This window comes from Astatotilapia calliptera, chromosome 7, assembly GCF_900246225.1.
Source record: "Astatotilapia calliptera chromosome 7, fAstCal1.2, whole genome shotgun sequence".
Taxonomy (NCBI): domain Eukaryota; kingdom Metazoa; phylum Chordata; class Actinopteri; order Cichliformes; family Cichlidae; genus Astatotilapia; species Astatotilapia calliptera.
Genome location: NC_039308.1, coordinates 7,709,242 through 7,727,622, shown reverse-complemented (window position 1 = coordinate 7,727,622; position 18,381 = coordinate 7,709,242). Strand labels below are relative to the sequence as shown.

General features: G+C 38.6%; 1 protein-coding gene across 1 annotated transcript; it reads right to left on the bottom strand.

Annotated features, from left to right (window-relative positions):
- Positions 1-364: 364 nt before the first annotated feature.
- Positions 365-18,200, bottom strand: LOC113025254 (poly(ADP-ribose) glycohydrolase-like). Its single transcript, XM_026172800.1, has 16 exons — positions 18,005-18,200; positions 14,899-15,215; positions 13,783-13,872; positions 9,662-9,751; positions 9,415-9,486; positions 9,236-9,322; positions 7,375-7,535; positions 7,212-7,291; positions 7,060-7,132; positions 6,876-6,951; positions 6,636-6,783; positions 4,024-4,102; positions 3,820-3,928; positions 2,374-2,473; positions 1,656-1,784; positions 365-835 (listed from the first exon to the last, which is right to left on the bottom strand). The coding sequence occupies exons 2-16, from the start codon at positions 15,211-15,213 to the stop codon at positions 726-728; spliced, it is 1,719 nt and encodes a 572-aa protein (XP_026028585.1). The 5' UTR covers positions 15,214-15,215; positions 18,005-18,200; the 3' UTR covers positions 365-725.
- Positions 18,201-18,381: the final 181 nt, after the last annotated feature.

The following is an 18,381-nucleotide window of genomic DNA, read 5'->3' as shown; positions in this document are numbered from 1 at the left end:
AGTCACTTTAGAATGCAAGGAGCTGCCTCTTGATCACTGTCATCTTCACCCACCACAACCAGCATACATGGCATACAAGATGGCTCAGGTGCAATTGTAGTCCTGCAGCAACATTAATATGATGTTGCAGGATCAACACAGTCCTATCACATACACCACATGGACAAACAGAGGCAAAAGAATGTAGTGGACATGGAATGGAGTACTCTGAAAAATATATCCCAGTCTTATCGTGCAAATAGTGTTTTATTAAGGTAACTATCCATGTGTATTTTGTGTATTTGTTAACAAATGTATGCAGCATCTCAAATACTGAAAGTTTCTTTCAGTCTAGTATTAAATAAAATTCCACACAAACTGGCAATAAATTGTCATATAAGTAATTTAATGAGATTGCAGAATTACAAGAAATTTCAAGAATTATGTCTTCAGAATGTTTTCTGACCACAACTCCTGGTGTATGGCAATGACCTCAAACCTCAGACCTCAAATGTAAATTTTAGCATAAAGCAGATTAGACCACTGTGCTAACTCTCAAAGCACACACCCAAATTATGCTATTTGGATGTTTATTTTGTTCCTGGCTGCTACTGTATAGTTAATTATCACGTAAACAAAGCACTTCAAAATAATTATCTTCTCAAAATGATTAAGTAGCTCAGTATTTTCTTCTGTTATAAAAACTACCCTCCAAGATTTTAGTGCAAATGTGGATACAGACTCCTTTACAGATGACTCTTGGAGTTTCTGTTTTTTTCGATGAAGTCAAACAGATCCACATGTGAATCACAGTGTTTGGCAGGGCTAAAGTCACGCAGAAGTTTGTACAGTGTCCCTGTCAAAAAGGAATAAAAAGGTATATTAGAAAAATTAAAGAAACACCACTTTTTACAGCCAAATTCTGAAAAGTTATATCTTAAAAAATTGGCATTCAGCTCTAAATAATTAAAGAACACAACATAGTTTCATTCTGATTATAGGGGTGTGGTTCTGGGAGAGGTAGAACAGAGGGCTCTAGGGACATGGGCATTATTAGAAGAAGCTGGTTTTCTTTACCTAGCAACCAAATGTAACAGGTCAGTAAAGCCAACATGTGGCAGGCGTGTGGCCTCTGGCTCTGCTGCAATGGGGGGGGGGTTACGGTAAACTCACAGGGTGGTGCCGGGAGGTCGGAGGGCACAGGTGACCCCTTTTAGTTTCTGGAGTCAGGAAGGGAGCGGTGTGTGGTGTGGGAAGTAGCTAGAAAGCTGCTGTGACCAACAATCGAAAACTGTATGGGTCCTAATCACTTCACATGACACTAACAAAATGCTATGTGCTTACTGTCAATGCGGAAAGTGAAGGCATTAAGGCAAGCATTCAGACACAAGTGTGATCATCCTTTGAACTTTACGAAAAAAAATTGCATCCTTCAAATAAAAATCACTGTCCAGGCTGTTAAAGGCATTCAAGAAGTAAGTAAAGGTCTCCATTTCGATTATATTAAAGGCCAGTGTCTGCAGGTTTTTAGAAATACCGCTTTCAGTCAGACACCAGCTAACCCTTTAAAGAAATTATTAGGTGTTCAGTAAATTAGCTGGAAAATATACAAGCTTTAAAGTAATGCGATGTTAGAAACTGGAGAAAAGAAAACTGCATGTCTTGGGAACACTCACCTACTGTAATCCCTTCTGCGAACATCAAGTCATATATGCGCTGTAGGCGTTGCTTCAGATTTTCATCCCCAAAGGTGAAGAAAGCCAAACCCCTCTTAGCCTTTGCTGCTGCCATCAGCTGGATCAGAGCTGCACATGAACAGATAAGAACTTACATACATTTATTTCATGTTGCACTGTGACAGACTTTCCAAGATCCTACTGTTGTGATTCAGTGCTATATAAATTAACCTGAAGTGAACTGAATTGTCCTGTTTTCTGTCTCGACCAATAAGACATGATTACTCTGTTTGCTAAATATATCCTCTTAATCTGTGTTAATCTGTGTATGGTAAGTGTATTTCTGTCTGACAACAGGGTAATAAAGATGTGGTGAGACCCTGTATAAATAGATTTCCTCTGGTTCTGTGAATTCCTCATTACACTGCTGTATGGACTAAATTCCTTCTTGTAAGAATAAAACTCTCCAGCAGCTGACTTTTTTAAAAAAAAATTTAATACACCATTAATTTCCACAACCAATGTTGCACTCAGTTTGTTCTTAACCATTTGTTTGGTTTGTAGAAATAGGTCACATTTATACATTTAATCAGCTGGCTTTCTTTGATGTCAGAAACTCCAAATCAAAGTGTAATCCTGCATATATGCTCAAGCATATCACTTTAGTCCTTACACTAAATTCAGAGACCTTTGCACTAATGAATATAAAGAAGTTCACCTTTGAGTTGTGGGTCTCCATTAAAGGCGCCACAGCCCCATTTTCCCGTAGCGATATCTGGGTTTTCATGCCCATCGTACCCTTTAAATCCACAGTAAGCCTTCAAAGATACATGAGATTAATTCATTTTAGATTGCAGTCATACATTATAAGCATGGGTTTACTTTTAAGTAGCATTATAAGCTTTACTATAACTTTTAAACAAGCAATATAAATATGTCACAGATGAAAAGTAAAATACAAGTATGCAAATATTAAATAATTAAATTTGTATGTATACATGCCCAGTCAGAGGGTTTGGACAAACCCACTCATTTATTTATTTTTTTAATTTGTTTTTTGTTGTTTTGTTTTATAATCATGAGATTAGGTTTTCAGTTCTTTGTAGAATTGCATTCATGTCTCATTTCCTGTTTACAATACAGCATGGTTACACACAAAAAGTTGTGTGTAACACAAAAGTTTTGTTAAGGCACAGTTATTCACTTATTCACATAGTTTTTCCCAATTGCTGTTACGGCCCTGGCCTGGGGAGCTGATTTGGACTAAGCACACAATCTTGCCACCATGCACACTGCAGCAACTCTGTTTTGTTGTGAAATTTCCTCACAAGTTGAATTCTGCTCACATGCTCTTCTAACTAATATCCAACCTGTGGGACATAGGCACTGGTAACATTTAACATCGACGTTTTTATTTCTAGCTTTAAACTCATGATGCTGTTTGACATTCTCATCACCTACACAACACTATTTACATTAAAGCGCTCATAAAAGACACTTAAAGCAAGACACGTGCTTCAATACCTAGGAGGAAGGGCATCTGGTGTAAAAAAAAAAGATCTGCCAAATCAGTTGAAATAGCTTTCAGCTAGTTGAAAGGTTGAAGATGAAGTTGAAAATTATTTACTTCAGAGAATTAGTTCATTAAAATTACCCCCCCCCCCCCCCCCCCCCCCCCTAGAAACTACCACCCAGCAAATTAGAGTATAAAACCACATTAGCAATTTGTAGGAGATTGCCTGAATCAGACTTTCATAGTGGAACTACCACAAATCAGGGACGCCTATAAGAAGAGAACTGCTGGGACCAAGACAAAAATTTAGACATTTAGCTATTTATTTAACCCTGGACTTTGGTTTGGTGTGTCCAAATGTGAGACTTTTGTGTCCATCCACCAAGAGAATGTAATGGTGATGGATCTCTTGTGTCAGTGATGGAGTTCTGCAAAATAGGATCAAGGCATCACTATCTGCCAGTAGTAACCCAGCAGAAATGGTTTGAGATTATCCAATCCTACATTGAGTAGTAAACAGTGTAGTATATGCTTCCACGTGTGTGTAAATGGAATACACAACTCAAGATGAGACTTTTCCTTCGTGCTTCTTTATTTTCTGCCAACAAAGAACAACCAAAGGAACAATAAATAACACATAATAAACTTCACCTTGTTCAGTTCTCGGGTAATATGTCTCATTCTGTACTGATCCACGCTGTGTCTGAAGTTCATAGCATCAATGGCCAGGATCTTTGTCTTACGCCGAGCCCATTCATCCCTAAAAATTGGATCAAAATGCATCAGAAAACTCAATAAAAAGTTCTAAAAAGAAACAAAAGTTCTAAAGGCAAATAATGAATGACCCCCTCAGACCTTTCAGACTGATCTTCATAAGGACCTGCCCACTCAAAGGAGTCTCCAAAACCTGAATAGGAGCTGAACTGCTGTGAGCCTGAGAAACAGACAACAAAAGTTGTACATTAATACAAATATTGATGCATATTCATTTTTAGTGAATAGATTTATCATGAATTTCTGTACTATATTCATTTTCCCCATTTTTAATTTCCTAGAGCTATTTATCTTAGCATTATCTTTGTATTCAAGTGGAGGCACTTCCAATGTTTCTGTGTGTATTTTATGTGTAATATCTTTACGTATGTTGGTAAACAGACTTCAGTGAACAGGGTTTACAAGTTGTTATATTTAAAATTGAAAAATTACTTGTTTTCAACTATCTTTATAACTCTGTGTTATTATACTTACATTATAACCAATCCGCTCCTTTTTGTCCACTTAAAATATGTTTACAGAACTATCGTTATATTTGTTGCAATTTCCACTGTCCTCTTGGCCAGATTACTCTTAAAAAAACATTTTAATGTCAATGAGATTTTTTTTAACTGGATAAGTAAAACATATATAAAAGTCACTGCCAAAAACTGATTGCGGCTTCTACCTTGTCACAGGAATGTTGTTTGTGGCTCAAGATGATTTGATATCATTTATGAAGCATACATTTGACATATGCTTCACATATTATACACCAGCAAGTTATTTATAGCGTTTTAAATCAGTTTTTGGCAAATACCGAAAAGAAGTTATTGGCAGACAGTCACTTTTTGGACACAACATCAGCATCTCACAGATTCTGAAGCTGCAGGTTTCGTCACTTAGACCAAAATTGACTGAAACAGCAGAAGAAGATCAAAACTACACTTCACTTCCACCACAGCTGCATTATTCACTTGCTTATTACGCACCAGTCTACCGCTGTGTACAGTGCTGCTGGTTTTTGTTGTTGTTGGGGTTTTTTGGTTTTTTTTTTCAAAATTGACCTCCGACAAGAAAACATTTTTGATCTTCTACAGAATATTTTTTAAGTTATAAAAAGCCAGGCCAGGAAAATTTCCTTCATGTTTTTCTGTGTTTTATCCTCAGTTACTTTGACACAACAAGCTGTGATGCTTATACCTTTGAAGTCTCATGATTGTAGCTGAAGAAGTAGAGCAGGTCATCTGCTGATTGGAAAGTTTGTGGTTCAATCCCTGGCTCCCCCAGTCTGCATGCCAAATATCCTTGGGTAAGATACTAACCCCAATGCTCCAAAGCATCCATCAGAGTATGAATGTGTGTGAATGGTAGTTAAAAAGCACTGAAAAGCATAGAAATTAGTGCTGGTGTGAACGAGTGAATGTAGCGTGTTGTATAAAGTACTTTTAGTGCTCGAGGAGTAGAAAAGTGCTATAGGAATCAGTCCTTTCCATGTATCTAACCAATATCTCATTTAAAAACATGAGGACTTACAGGTAAGCTTTAAATTTCTAGTTTATCAAATACCACTGAGCAGAACTTTAATTTAAATATGACCTCTCTTCCTCCTCTCCTGTCCTGTCTTTCTCAACTTTCTCCATCTCTGAATGAGAGAAAAGGTATCTAATATCCAAAGAAAAACTTTCAAACACTTTCACGAATCCTGGAGAAATGCTGTTACTAAGACTAATTGGAACAAGATAGAAAGAAATGAGGGATGGCTCGAGACTCTTGCACAGTATTTTGATTGTTGATTATCCATCCATCCATCCATTCGCTACCGCTTTTTCCTTTTCAGGGTCGCGGGGGGCGCTGGAGCCAATCCCAGCTATCGTAGGGCGAGAGGCGGGGTACACCCTGGACAGGTCGCCAGTCTGTCACAGGGCCAACACACAAGGACAGACAACCATTCATACTCACATTCACACCTAGTGACAATTTGGATTTTTCCAATTAACCTATCCCCACAAACTGCATGTCTTTGGACGGTGGGAGGAAGCCGGAGTACCCGGAGGGAACCCACGCAAACACGGGGAGAACATTGAAAAATTAATCAATTGATTGTTGATTAATCTGTCATTTTGCCTCAAGTGAAAGAAAATAGTTATAGTGAACTGTAATTTGCCAGAACTCAAAGCATCATCCTTACACTGCATTTAAGTAATTATTGTAAAATAACTATGACAGGATTAATTCACATCCCTTGATCTCCCTGTTTCTGACTTTCCATGTATACACACAAAAAGCTAGAAAGGTCCCAACACAAAGCTATGCTGCAATGCTATGATTTATTTGGTAACATGGTCCTAACTGAATTAGATTCTTTTTGTTGTTTTTTGATGATTATTTTAATTTCAAAATTGAAATATAACATATAATTGTTAATTTTATTTTCTTTATCCATCCTTACTATTTTTTTGTCTTAAATTCATGTTATAGTTGATTTTTTTTAAATAACCATTTATGTTTTCTGACATATGAGTGTGTCATTCACTTATTAAAATAGCTATGAATTTAAAAAAGAAATCTTTATAGTAGAAAAGATGGAACCAGTTGTTATTTGATATTTTGGCTTCAAAAATTAACTTAATTAATCATTTTAATCATTCAGGCAATTTTTGTATGAAATCAGCCTAATTTTTGTGAGATGATTAATCCATTTATGAACAAACCTGTAATGATCAGACACTCATTGTCTTCAAGTTTCTCTGTGAAGAGGCGAGCTACAATCAGTTCTGGATTTATAACGAACAGGATCTCCTCCTGCAACAGACCAGAGCCCAGCACACCTCCACCTATCAAGCTGTTAGCGAAGTCTACCTGCACATAGACATACATAGACACACAAATAACCAAATCCCAAACAAAAAATATGAAACTGTAAATCATTATTCATGTGGGACAGTTCTTACCTGAAGCATGCCTTTACCTTCAAGCTCAATCTGACCTTCTGAGGTGATATGAAGTTTAGACAGATTCGCCTTACAGCTATCACATGAACAACAACATGATTTAGAGAAAATCAAGGTAGTAAATCAAGGTGGTAACACAGCTGCTGCTTTACCACAGCAGATCTATCAATCTATCAGTTATTACCTTTCCCATGTGGGCATGTCCGTGTAGCTGAGGCACTCCCTCTCAAATGTCACCAGTCCTTTAGGTCGGGTACCTGCAATGACATTGATAAACACCAATGGACTCTTACTGAGATGTCTCACAAACGGGCAGAATGGGAGGATTCAACTTACTTTCATCTGTAACTTCTTTAAAATAATGCATGATGGCCCTCAACTTTTCTATCTTCCTCCTTGACAAGTTTCCAAATAGACTGTGTGGAGAATGATTATTAACAATTAACATACATTAGGCACACAAAATGAGAGACTACAGTGAAGGGATTTTTTTTTCAACCTGTTGAAGTTGATGCTGGGGTAACCAGAGTACTCTGCGTTGGGACTGGAGGTGTTACGGTGAGGGAAGGTGCAAAAAAAAGCATTGGCAAGTAGGCAGGATATCTGAACCTGAGACATTGTGATGGCTGCACTCTGTCCCTTTCGTAGAAGCGGGATAGCCTGAGAACATGGAAACGCATTTTGTCAGTCAGATTATTTATTTTCAGGAGAACTTAATTTTAGTTTTCTCATCGAAAACTATTCGTTTTAGAATACAAATGTCCCTAATAATTAATAATTGTTTCAAGTTAATTGGCATTAATTTGTCCAAAGGTGTCATGGTACTGAGTTAATTATATGAAGTGCTCTGCAGACCCACATATACATAACAGCTTAGTGTAACATTATAACGTTAACAACTAGCACCAACCAGGAATGATGTCTACTTTTGTTCATATTTATGTTCATTTTGATCATCATGCATACAACAAAAAGGCGTTAAAAGTAAACTTTTTTAAACCTTTTCACAGTAAGCTTTGCTGTTCTTCCCTGTTGTTTTAGACAATCAGCAGTCTACCTACTTACAGTATAGGATGAAAAGGTTCCTATTTTTACTGGAACCTTTTTGCCTTGAGGTGGCTGCTATTGTGATTTGGCACTATGTAAATAAAACTGAATTGAACTGTTATTTTGCAGAACTGCGCACAAATGTGTCTGTAGTCTCTGTGTTGTCCCACAGTCCCTATATTAAGAGACTTTACACCCAGAGACTTCGCAAACCAGTGGACTACAGCCTACTTTTATATCTATTGTTGAAAAAATAAGTACCTTTCAGATACTGAAAACATAAATGTGTCGGCTTTAGGTCTAAATAAGCATCCTGATCACAATCTAATTAAAGTCACCAAGGCATTCTTAATAGGTTATGTATCAGTGCCGCACGATTAGATATATTTTAATATCAGTCGCAATTTTGGCTTCCTACAACAGATGAATATGATTGAATGATACTGTAAATTTCTGAGGGGCCAGTGGAATACAAACCAAAAGCAAATCAAACACTGACCACACGCCTGCATGTTCTAATCACACACATGACAATCACAGTTGACTTTAGTTTGCTTCTCGGAGATGTGCTGAATGAGCACCTTACTGATCTTCAAATGAATGAACTTAAATGTAAAGGCGAAAGTAATGTCCTAATGACTTTGTGTTAAGATTTTGCACATTTTAAAATTTTATGTATTCTTTGAATTTTTCTCCAAAAGAGGGACTGAATTCAGGTGAACAAGGAGGAGCATTTTTATTTTAATCCAATAATTTGTACATTTGCAGGAATGCAGCAAAGCATTAATGTTGTATTGTTTAAATGACAGCACACCAAAAAGATTTTTGTCAATAAAATCAATGAATAATGATGATAACTTGAAGACTAGATGTAAGTGCAGGAGGCACAAAACAAGAGATGTTTATAGATAGATGCTTTTTAACCGCTTCCACCAACACCAGGTGCTTATTTCTTCATTCCTTTTCAGCATATTGTCATTCATGTAGTCTGAGAAGAAACTAGGGTCCTGCACCTTTTGCGCCCTAAGAAATATATTCGATTTCTGTTTAATTTAAAGAACTTTCCTTTTAGTGACATTTCAAGATAGTGACTCAGTATTTGGGGATACTTCAAAGAGACTTGGAGCATTTTCAACTGTTCAAGTTTCAATTTTACAATTTTTGGCAATTCATTGCTTATATGAAAATGCTATTCTCTTGATTTTAAGTTATAAGTCTTTTGGAGGGTTTTGTATTTCTTAGATTTTCCAAGAAGATAATTTATTTCAATAGTCAACACAATATTACTTGTAGAAGATAACTGGAAATGATACCTTATTCACAAAGCTAGGGAGCTTCAAGGCCAATGCAGCAATCTTTGGAAACAGTGTCTTGTAGTAGTTTTCTGTATCATGGGTATTCTGAAAAGAAAATATGTTCATTGCTTATTATCGCTCATTTAAATAGTCAAGTCACAAAACTAATAATTCAATTACCAAATGTGGGCATTCACCTTATCCAATGTGTGGAGGGCATCAAATGACCACTGATCTTTATATTTGGGGTTATACTTGATGATAGCTTCCTGATGAGAGAAGTTTTAAGACCACCTAATATGCTTATATAACAGTCATAGAAATTCACATTAAGCATGGTCAAAGAATAGCACCCGTTTAACTTTTCATGTGTCCTTGGGAACAAATTTCACATTATCAGTGTAAAAATGAACAATGATTCAATGTCCACTCTTGCCAACATACCTCTACATCTTTGACACTGGCTGTTTTCTTACTGGCCAGAGATTTCAGCTTTTTGGATATCACATCCCACCTTGACTTCTGATGTGCTACCTGAAATGACAATTACATTTATGTGCTCTGTTCCATTTGAGACAACATATAAAATCTGTATTACTTTTATATAAGCCTAAATGAAATACAATTAAAACACATTTAAAATGTGCTTCATGTTAGTCTCTGTCAGTGGGGGAAAATTTGTAAAACTAGCACACAACTGGAGACTGTGAGTCATAGTCCTGGGCTCCCAGCTTTTTGTGTTTTCAACTAATGGTACTTAACATTTAAGTATGAGTTATTGAGTTAGTCCAATTTTTGGTTATGGTTTTACGTTTTGTGGTTTTCCGATTGCTCACTGAGGTTAAGATGCCTCAGTTTTTAGTCCTATCTTTCAAAATACAATTCAATTTCATTTATATAGCGCCAAATGGGGCACAATTTGGGGCAGGGATAGCTCAGTAGGTAGAGTGGTGGCCCCATGATTGGCAGGTCGGGGGTTTGAATCCACTGAACGGCCACCCTGAGGTACCCCCTAAGCAAGGTACCGTCCCCGGGCACCCAGTGGCTGCCCACTGCTTCACTGAGTGAATGGGTTAAATGCAGAGAGGAATTTCCCCACAGGGATCAATGAAGTATACATTATTATTAAATCATCACAATAGTTGCCTCATTCTGCTTTATGTTGTAAGATAAAGACTTTACAATTGCAAAGAGAAACCCAACAAAGATATGACCCCTGTGAGCAAGCACTTGGGAAAGTAAAAATTCCCTTTTAACAGGAAGAAACATCTGGCAGAACCAGGGTCAGGGAGGGCAGCCTTCTGCCGCAACCGTGTGGGGTTAAGGGAAGGGAGATGGGGCAAAAAACACAAGTGAAGAGAGCATATTGAGAAGATGGGAACAAGTACTTTGAGAAGCTGATGAATGCAGAATGCAGTGGAGGATAGAAGGGGACAGTTAGTGAATTAGGTGGAGCACTGTGAATGAAGTAAATAGAAAAAAAATGGAATCAAAGGGATATGAAAAGATTATAAAAGATTATTTAAAAAAAGAAAAATAAGGAAACAAGCAGAGGACAAGGACCACATGATCTGTCAGCCCCAGATGAGAAATTCACTGCAATAAAAAATTAAAAATCCAGACTTTCCAGGATCCATGGGATAGTGCCAAGAACTTATACTGTGAGTGATGACATCCAGCAATGGTAAATGGTCTGTATTTGTAAAGCGCTTTACTAGTCCCTAAGGACCCCAAAGCGCTTTACACATCCAGTCATCCACCCATTCACACACTGGTGATGGTAGGGCTGTTCGATATAACGATATATATCGGATGACGATATAAAAACATCTATCGTTTCATTTTACACTATCATTTGTTTTGTGGTGTCGCAAAATAAACTGTTTACGGCAATATTTTTCATTGTTTTGATGGTCACTGTAGTTGCTACATTAATTTCTTAAAGTTCTCTCTTTCTCTTATATTTTATATAACCACACTATGGACGGAAAAGCGCCTGTTTTTATGCTTTGTGGTTAGCAACAACGACGGTAACACCATCGCCTGTCCGCTCGTTTATTTTCCACATAAACCTTTCACAATAAAGCTCAAAATCCTGTTGAGACTTTTCAAAATAAACTGAATGACGTGAAAGAGCTAATTATTTACGGATGAGAATTAAAAAAACCGCCGCCAGGTGCTAAAAAATAAACCTTAGACTTAAACGTTAGAACAGGCTTTTCCCGCAGCACGCCGTGTAATAAATACTCACAAAGAAAACGGTGGCCTTTACGACTTATGTCTAAAAATGTATAGTTTCATGCATCGGTTAAAACACTCGACTCCAGCTACATGACGCGCAGCTGGAAACACTTCCCACAAGACGAGCTGCCCGAGATTCACAGAAAATGTTATATTTTTGTGATTTATATCGTTATCGGACGATAGAATTCTTATATCGGGATATGAGATTTTGGTCATATCGCACAGCCCTAGGTGATGGCAAGCTACATTGCAGCCACAGGCACTCCGGGGAGCACTGACAGAGGCGAGGCTGCCGAACACTGGCGCCACCGGGCCCTCTGACCACCACCAGTAGGCAACAGGTGAACTGTCTTGCCCAAGGACACAACAACCGAGACTGTCCAAGCAGGGGCTTGAACCGGCAACGTTCCGATTACAAGGCAAACTCCCAACTCTTGAGCCACGATCGCCCGATAGCCGCAATCACCTGATGACAGAATGACAGAACTCATTTTTAATGAACCATTTGAAAGATATTTAAGATGAGATAAGAGATAATGGAATATGTTTAAATTAACAGGACGCAGAGATATACATGTTGTACTGCTGTCCACCTTGCTGAGGACACAGCTGTCTCTAAAAATGAAACTGTTGATTTACCAGTCGATCTAGGTCCCTCTCCTCACTTGTGGGCATAAACTGTGAGTAGTGACCGAAAGAATGAGATCATGGATACTAGCGACTAGTGACAGTTATTTTAATACATATATTTCAGTACCCTGTGGCTTGCTCATTAGTTTGAATTACTGTGTGAACAACATGCACGTCACTGTACATCAACACCAACTTCTTGCAGTCTTCTTATCTGGCTTTTCTCCTACCTAGATAATACACCTCTTGCAACCTACACAAAGCAATTCTTAGCCTCCAGTGGCTCTTGAATGCCTAAAAACCTGTATAACATGTCTCGTAGGTTTGAAAAACCTCTGACAGTGAACTTATCTCTGTGCCTGTCCTGCTAGACCTCAGTGCTGCATTCGATACTGCTGACAGTAATATTTTATTACAGCGATTAGAGCATGCTGTTGGTATTAAATTAATGGGCTGCAGTGGTTTGAATCATATATATCTAATAGACTTCAGTTTGTTCATGTAAATGGAGAGTCCTCTTTACACACTAAGGTTAATTATGGAGCTCCACCAGGTTCAGTGCTAGGACCAATTCTGTTTATTTTGTAAATGGTACACTTAGGCAGTATCATTAGAACGCAAAGCAAACATTTTCACATCTATGCAGATGACACCCAACTTTATCTGAAGTCATATAACACACACCAATTGCAGGAATGTCTTAAAGACATAAAGACCTGGATGACCTCTAATTTTCTGTTTCTAAATTCTGATAAAACTGAGGTTATTGTATTCGTCTTAGAAATATGGTATCTAACCAGATCCTTACTCTGGATGGCATTTGCTTGCCCTGCATAAACACTGTGTGGAATCTTGGCGTCATTGTTTTTTTTTTGTTGTTGTTTTGTTTTGTTTTTTACCAGGATATGTCCATCAATGCACATATTAAACAAATATGCAGGACTTCTTTCTTTCATTTGCACAATATCTCTATAACATCCTGTCTCAGGGATGCTGAAAAACGTCATACATATATTACTTCTGGCCTGGACTGCTGTAATTCATTAGTATCATGTCACAAAAACTCCCTGAACAGCCCTTAGTTGCTCCAAAATGCTGCAGCAAGAGTACTGACAGGGACTAGAAAGAGAGAGCATATTTCTCCTATACTAGCTTCTCTTCATCTTCTCTTCTTCCCTGTTAATCCAGCATTGAATTTAAAATCCTTCTCCTAACATGCAAGGTCTTGAATAATCAGGTTCCATCTTATCTTAAAGAACTTATAGTACTGTATCACCCCATTAGAGTGCATCGCTTTCAGACAGCTGGTCAACTTGGCTCCTAAAATATCAGAAAGTAGAATGGGAGGCAGAGCCTTGAATCTTTCAGGCCCCTCCTCTGTGGAGCCAGCTTCCAGTTTGGATCTCTACTTTTAAGATTAGGCTTAAATGGGCTTGCTGTGTGGCAGGAGGAGCAGGATCCAAATGTAAAACTCTTCTTGTAAAACACATCTGCTCATGGTCTTGAATCACAGTCTTGTGTCTTAAATTGACTTAATATTGCTATTAATGGCAGTTTAATTTTCTGAGGTCTTTATTTCTTTTAGTCACTTTGAGTTCTGGTTTGTGACAGCCACTAAACTTTACTTGGTTACTTACTTATTTCTCCTGAATAATAAGTGAATCCTTTTGCAATGAGGAAGCCATACTTGCCTGTGAACAAGGCATCTTCACAAAGTCGCTGTGCCATAGATCTCTCCCTTTCTGAGTTAAAATTTTCCGTTGAGAGTTGAAAGTATCCACCTGGAAGATAAAAAGTATAATTTCAAGAACACAACCAATACCTCTTTTCCAATAAATCATCCAATGGTTCTCCGTGGTTCTTTGACCATGGGGACTCTGTCTGGAGCCTCCCTCTTCCTTATGCAGGGATGGGCATGCAGTTATCATCATGACATCTGGCCTCAGGTCTTCACTGCTCTTGAGGGGCTGTGGACAGTGGGTCTCCTGGGCCTTTCTCTGTCTGCCGCTGACTTCCAGAGGACATTGTTGCAGTTTCTCATCAATTATGTTTCATGACTAACACACATGCAGAGACACTCATGGTCTCATACAAACAACATAGCAAGATTTGATTTTTGTGTATCAGTTTTTTTAACGTTTTGTTACGCAGGCAGTAGTTGGTGACCAATTGTGATTTTTCCTTTATTTCTATGTTTTTGTCTTTGCATCCTTTGTTCTCTTTATGGTAAATGGACTAGTTCTTATAAAGAATTCAAAGCGCTTTATACAACATACATCACTCACACAAACACTTTTTTCTATCTGGCATTCATCCATCCATCCATTCGCTTCCGCTTCTCCTTTTCAGGGTCGCGGGGGGTGCTGGAGCCTATCCCAGCTGTCATAGGGCGAGAGGCGGGGTACACTCTGGACAGGTCGCCAGTCTGTCACAGGGCCAACACACAGAGACAGACAACCATTCGCGCTCACATTCACTCGCACATTCACACCTAATGACAATTTGGATTTTCCAATTAACCTATCCCCTCAAGCTGCATGGATATTTATTCTTTACCTGCATTAGAGAGCAACTTGGGGTTATTGTTGTGATCAAGGTTATTTGGTATGCAGACTGGAGGAGCCAGGGATCAAACTACCAACCTTCCAATTTGTAGATAACCTTCTCTACCTCCTGAGTTAAACTTTTCCAGTATCACTTTGCCTTTGTCTTTGCAAATTTGTACCTGCCCACCTATCAGCTCTGGCACTGTAAAACTACATCAATACTAATAGGAATTAATAAATAAATAAATAACTTGGTCTTACATCTATGAGGACTGTGTGTCTCTTGTTGAATCTTAGGGGACCCAGCTTCATGTCTCCATGTTGAAGTCGCCTCATATCCTTCAGCTGACAGCAAGATGAAGTCCGTTCCTTCTGTTGACACTCTGCTTGTCCGTCTTTTACATTCTCTGCACTGCAAATTCTTGAAGAGGATGGCAAGAAGCTGTCTTGATTTGTGCTATCATTGCTGTGCTGTTCTTTTTCATGCTTTTCTTTCTCCTTTTGAGGATTTTGCTGTGTATCATGCTGGAGGGCTTCTTTCATCTGAGAGCTGTCATTGTGTTTCTGGCTCTTCATGTCTGGGATATTTAAAGACAAGACATGACATCAGGATATCAAGAAGAACTTTTGTTTTAACTCCAGGACTGAAGAAAAAAAAGATCCCGGATAAGTACTTTGAAGAAACAGGCAACCAAATACTTGTCCAACACCTAGTTGGTAAAATCACAAACCCTACAGTCTACAAGACACGATTAGACACACTATCATGTCCCGATTTAAAGAAAGAAGCACAGTAAAAAAGAAAGACAGAAGAAAAAAAACATTACTAGAAATTTGTGTGCAGATTAGTCTTTAGGTTCAATGAAACACTAAACCATCCATCCATCCATCGGCTTCCACTTATCCTTTTCAGGGTCGCAGGGGGCACTGGAGCCTATCCCAGCTGTCTCAGGGCGAGAGGCAGGGTACACCCTGGACAGGTCACCAGTCTGTCACAGGGCTAACACATATACACAGACCACCATTCGCACTCACATTCACTCCCACATTCACACCAAAACATTAACATTAAACATTAAACATTCTTTTAAAATGATATCCACTGACTTTGTTTTCTCCTGCCATATAGATTTACTGTTTTAACCTACATAAAGGTGCATTTAACTCTATGTTAAATCCATCTAATTCTGCATTGTTCTCAAGTCCTGACAGAATGGCATGACCACACAGTGGATCCAACAGACTGGGTGCTGCTGGGTGGGAAGCTGTAGAAGGACTTTCTGAGATTGTCTAAAATTTAAAAAAAAAAAAGACATTGTTATATCAGTGAGATTTTTTCTGACATGAAGGCTATTCTCATCATGCATCTTTGACTGCTTTACTATTCAAACATCTCTGATATTTTTGATTGAATATACCACATGGAATTGTTTAAAGAGATAAAGAAATCACAGCTTGCCCATTCTTCCCATGCCACACACAGCTCAACCTTTATCTCCAGCTCTTCATCCTCAGTGCTGCAGTCGCTCTCAAGCCACTATGCCATAGCTGCTCAACAGCTGCACCACCTCAAACTGAGGCTCCAGTGATAACTGGGAGATGGCTTAGCCTTTCAAGGCCATCCACCTACTGGACTTATGACCAGTAAGTGGACCCCATGCTCCCTGCGGTGGACGCAGCCATGATCCTTCTTACTGGACCTGGGACTGCCTGAGTGTGAGTGTTCTCTGCCGACACTACCCAGCTTTCGAACCCTGGCACTGCTCCAGACTGGCTAGTCTGAGATTACACTACCAGGGGATGCGTTCGGCTCCACCCTGGGTCCAGCATTCTTCCTCGCTGCTCCAATTCCTACACTTTTTTTTATACAAAATTATGATTCTCCCTTGCCTTGTTCTTGGTCCCCTCATGCCACACATAGACAACTCACTGCCACGGCAATCCCCAAGCCCATGTGGCCAGTGGGAGTCCTTGGTGTTAAGGTTTGTGTACAGTATCACTGTATTTAAAATACTGGCGTACGGAGACTTTGAAATCGTAATATGATCATAGAATTGTTTGAATGTTTTGTTAGGTAAGGACTTAGGCTAAAGATCACATGTCAGCTGTCCGATAGTCAGCATAGATAAAAGCATGGACAGACTATGCGGGAAGATTGCACTCTAGACTGCAAAGCAATAATCTTCAAAATGGTAGAGATTATATATTGGTGAAACCAATAATCCCATGTTCTTCAGTCTAAGTAACAATACTACAATGAAATTACATATAGCCAGACATAGGTTTATCTAAGTGTTAATATTCTACAAGGCCTGTAGTGAAAATGCCAATATTCATAGAAAAACTTTGAAAGACTGTCAAAGCCTGGAGATCTGTTGCTCAAGACCAATTAAAAAAAAAAATACAAGAAAGCCTTGGTCCTCAGAAGCAAAATATTGTAATGCTCTAATCATTAAATTTTTTCTCTTTGAGTAATCACTTGGGTTCTGTGGCTGGGAACCCCTGCAAACTGCACATTGCTTACTGAAGGACAGGTTGAATTTCTAATAAGGATTTATATATATATACATATAAATTCGAATGAATTTTATTCCAAGTAAATATCATTGTTTTAAAGTGTCTTGATGCATTCTCAATCATCCAGGAAAGTAAATCTCCAAAAGCTGATTCTGTTCATCTCTACGTAGCGTTTTGTCCAGATGAACAGAATCAGCTTTTGGAGATTGTTTTAAAGTATCAGGTTGCTTGATGGTCCGTCCTTGTCCTCTGCACACTTGACCAGATCTATTTAACAAAAGGTGCAGGCAGTAGTACCCCTCTTTCTGCGGCACTGTTCAAAATAATGCATGCTGTTGCAACATGCCTTGTGCTATTGTGCAGACTAACTCTGTGTGCTTAGGGAGGCCAAATACAGCGATTACTCTTTCCATGAGAAGGTAGTTGGGCTAGTTTGTTTCCAAACTGCTACAACGCTGGAAAAGTGTGGATAATAGAAACGGAAACGCTCTTGATCTCACGCGATTGGCTCCGAACTAATGATCTCATGTTCACTTTTTAAACTACGTATCCTCATAAATCATAATTCACACTCACAATTTAGCAGAAAGAAGTTCAGAATGAAACAATTTAACACTAAGAAAACCCCAGGGCTGCCTGGAGGGGGACATTAGGAAGCAGCTTAAGAACCTGTGTATGTGGTTTTATGGTAAGTATTGTCATTTACAGTCAAGACTGTGAGGATATTGGTTGCAGTCTGTAAAAAACAGTGTTTAAAAGCAAAACTAGCGACGTTCAAATCATATAGGCTACAAGACGAATATGCGAGGGTTAAAGGCTGAAGTCCTGTCATTACACACGGAACACTCACCTTTCAACGCAGACTTCTCCGAAGGTGTTCACATTTAATGTATTTTAACTGCAATGTTAACTGTTGGCTTTATGGGTTTAAAAACAGTCGTCACCAAACCAGACACGCTCAGCGTATGTGCCTTTTAGTTCACTTTCACTTTGACACGAAAACGAAAGTAAGGTTCAGGGAGCAGCTATTGGTTAAACTGCTACTACTTTCATTACTCAAGAAACGGCCGATGGTCAGTTTCCACAATGCATATTTTGAATACTTTGCTATTATAAGGTACAGTATTACCGTGTTCACTGAATGAAAAAATTATTACGGAGTTAACATGTAACGAGTTCCCTAATGCCTTAATGATTGTACTGTAGAACTCCAAATGTAAAACAAAA

Coding starts and splice junctions, on each gene's coding strand:
- LOC113025254 (XM_026172800.1), bottom strand. CDS start 15,213: ATGAAGAGCCAGAAACACAATGACAGCTCTCAGATGAAAGAAGCCCTC. Junction 13,873..14,898: donor GACACACAGTCCTCATAGAT/GTAAGACCAAGT, acceptor TTTATCTTCCAG/GTGGATACTTTCAACTCTCA. Junction 7,133..7,211: donor TAAAGAAGTTACAGATGAAA/GTAAGTTGAATC, acceptor ATGTCATTGCAG/GTACCCGACCTAAAGGACTG.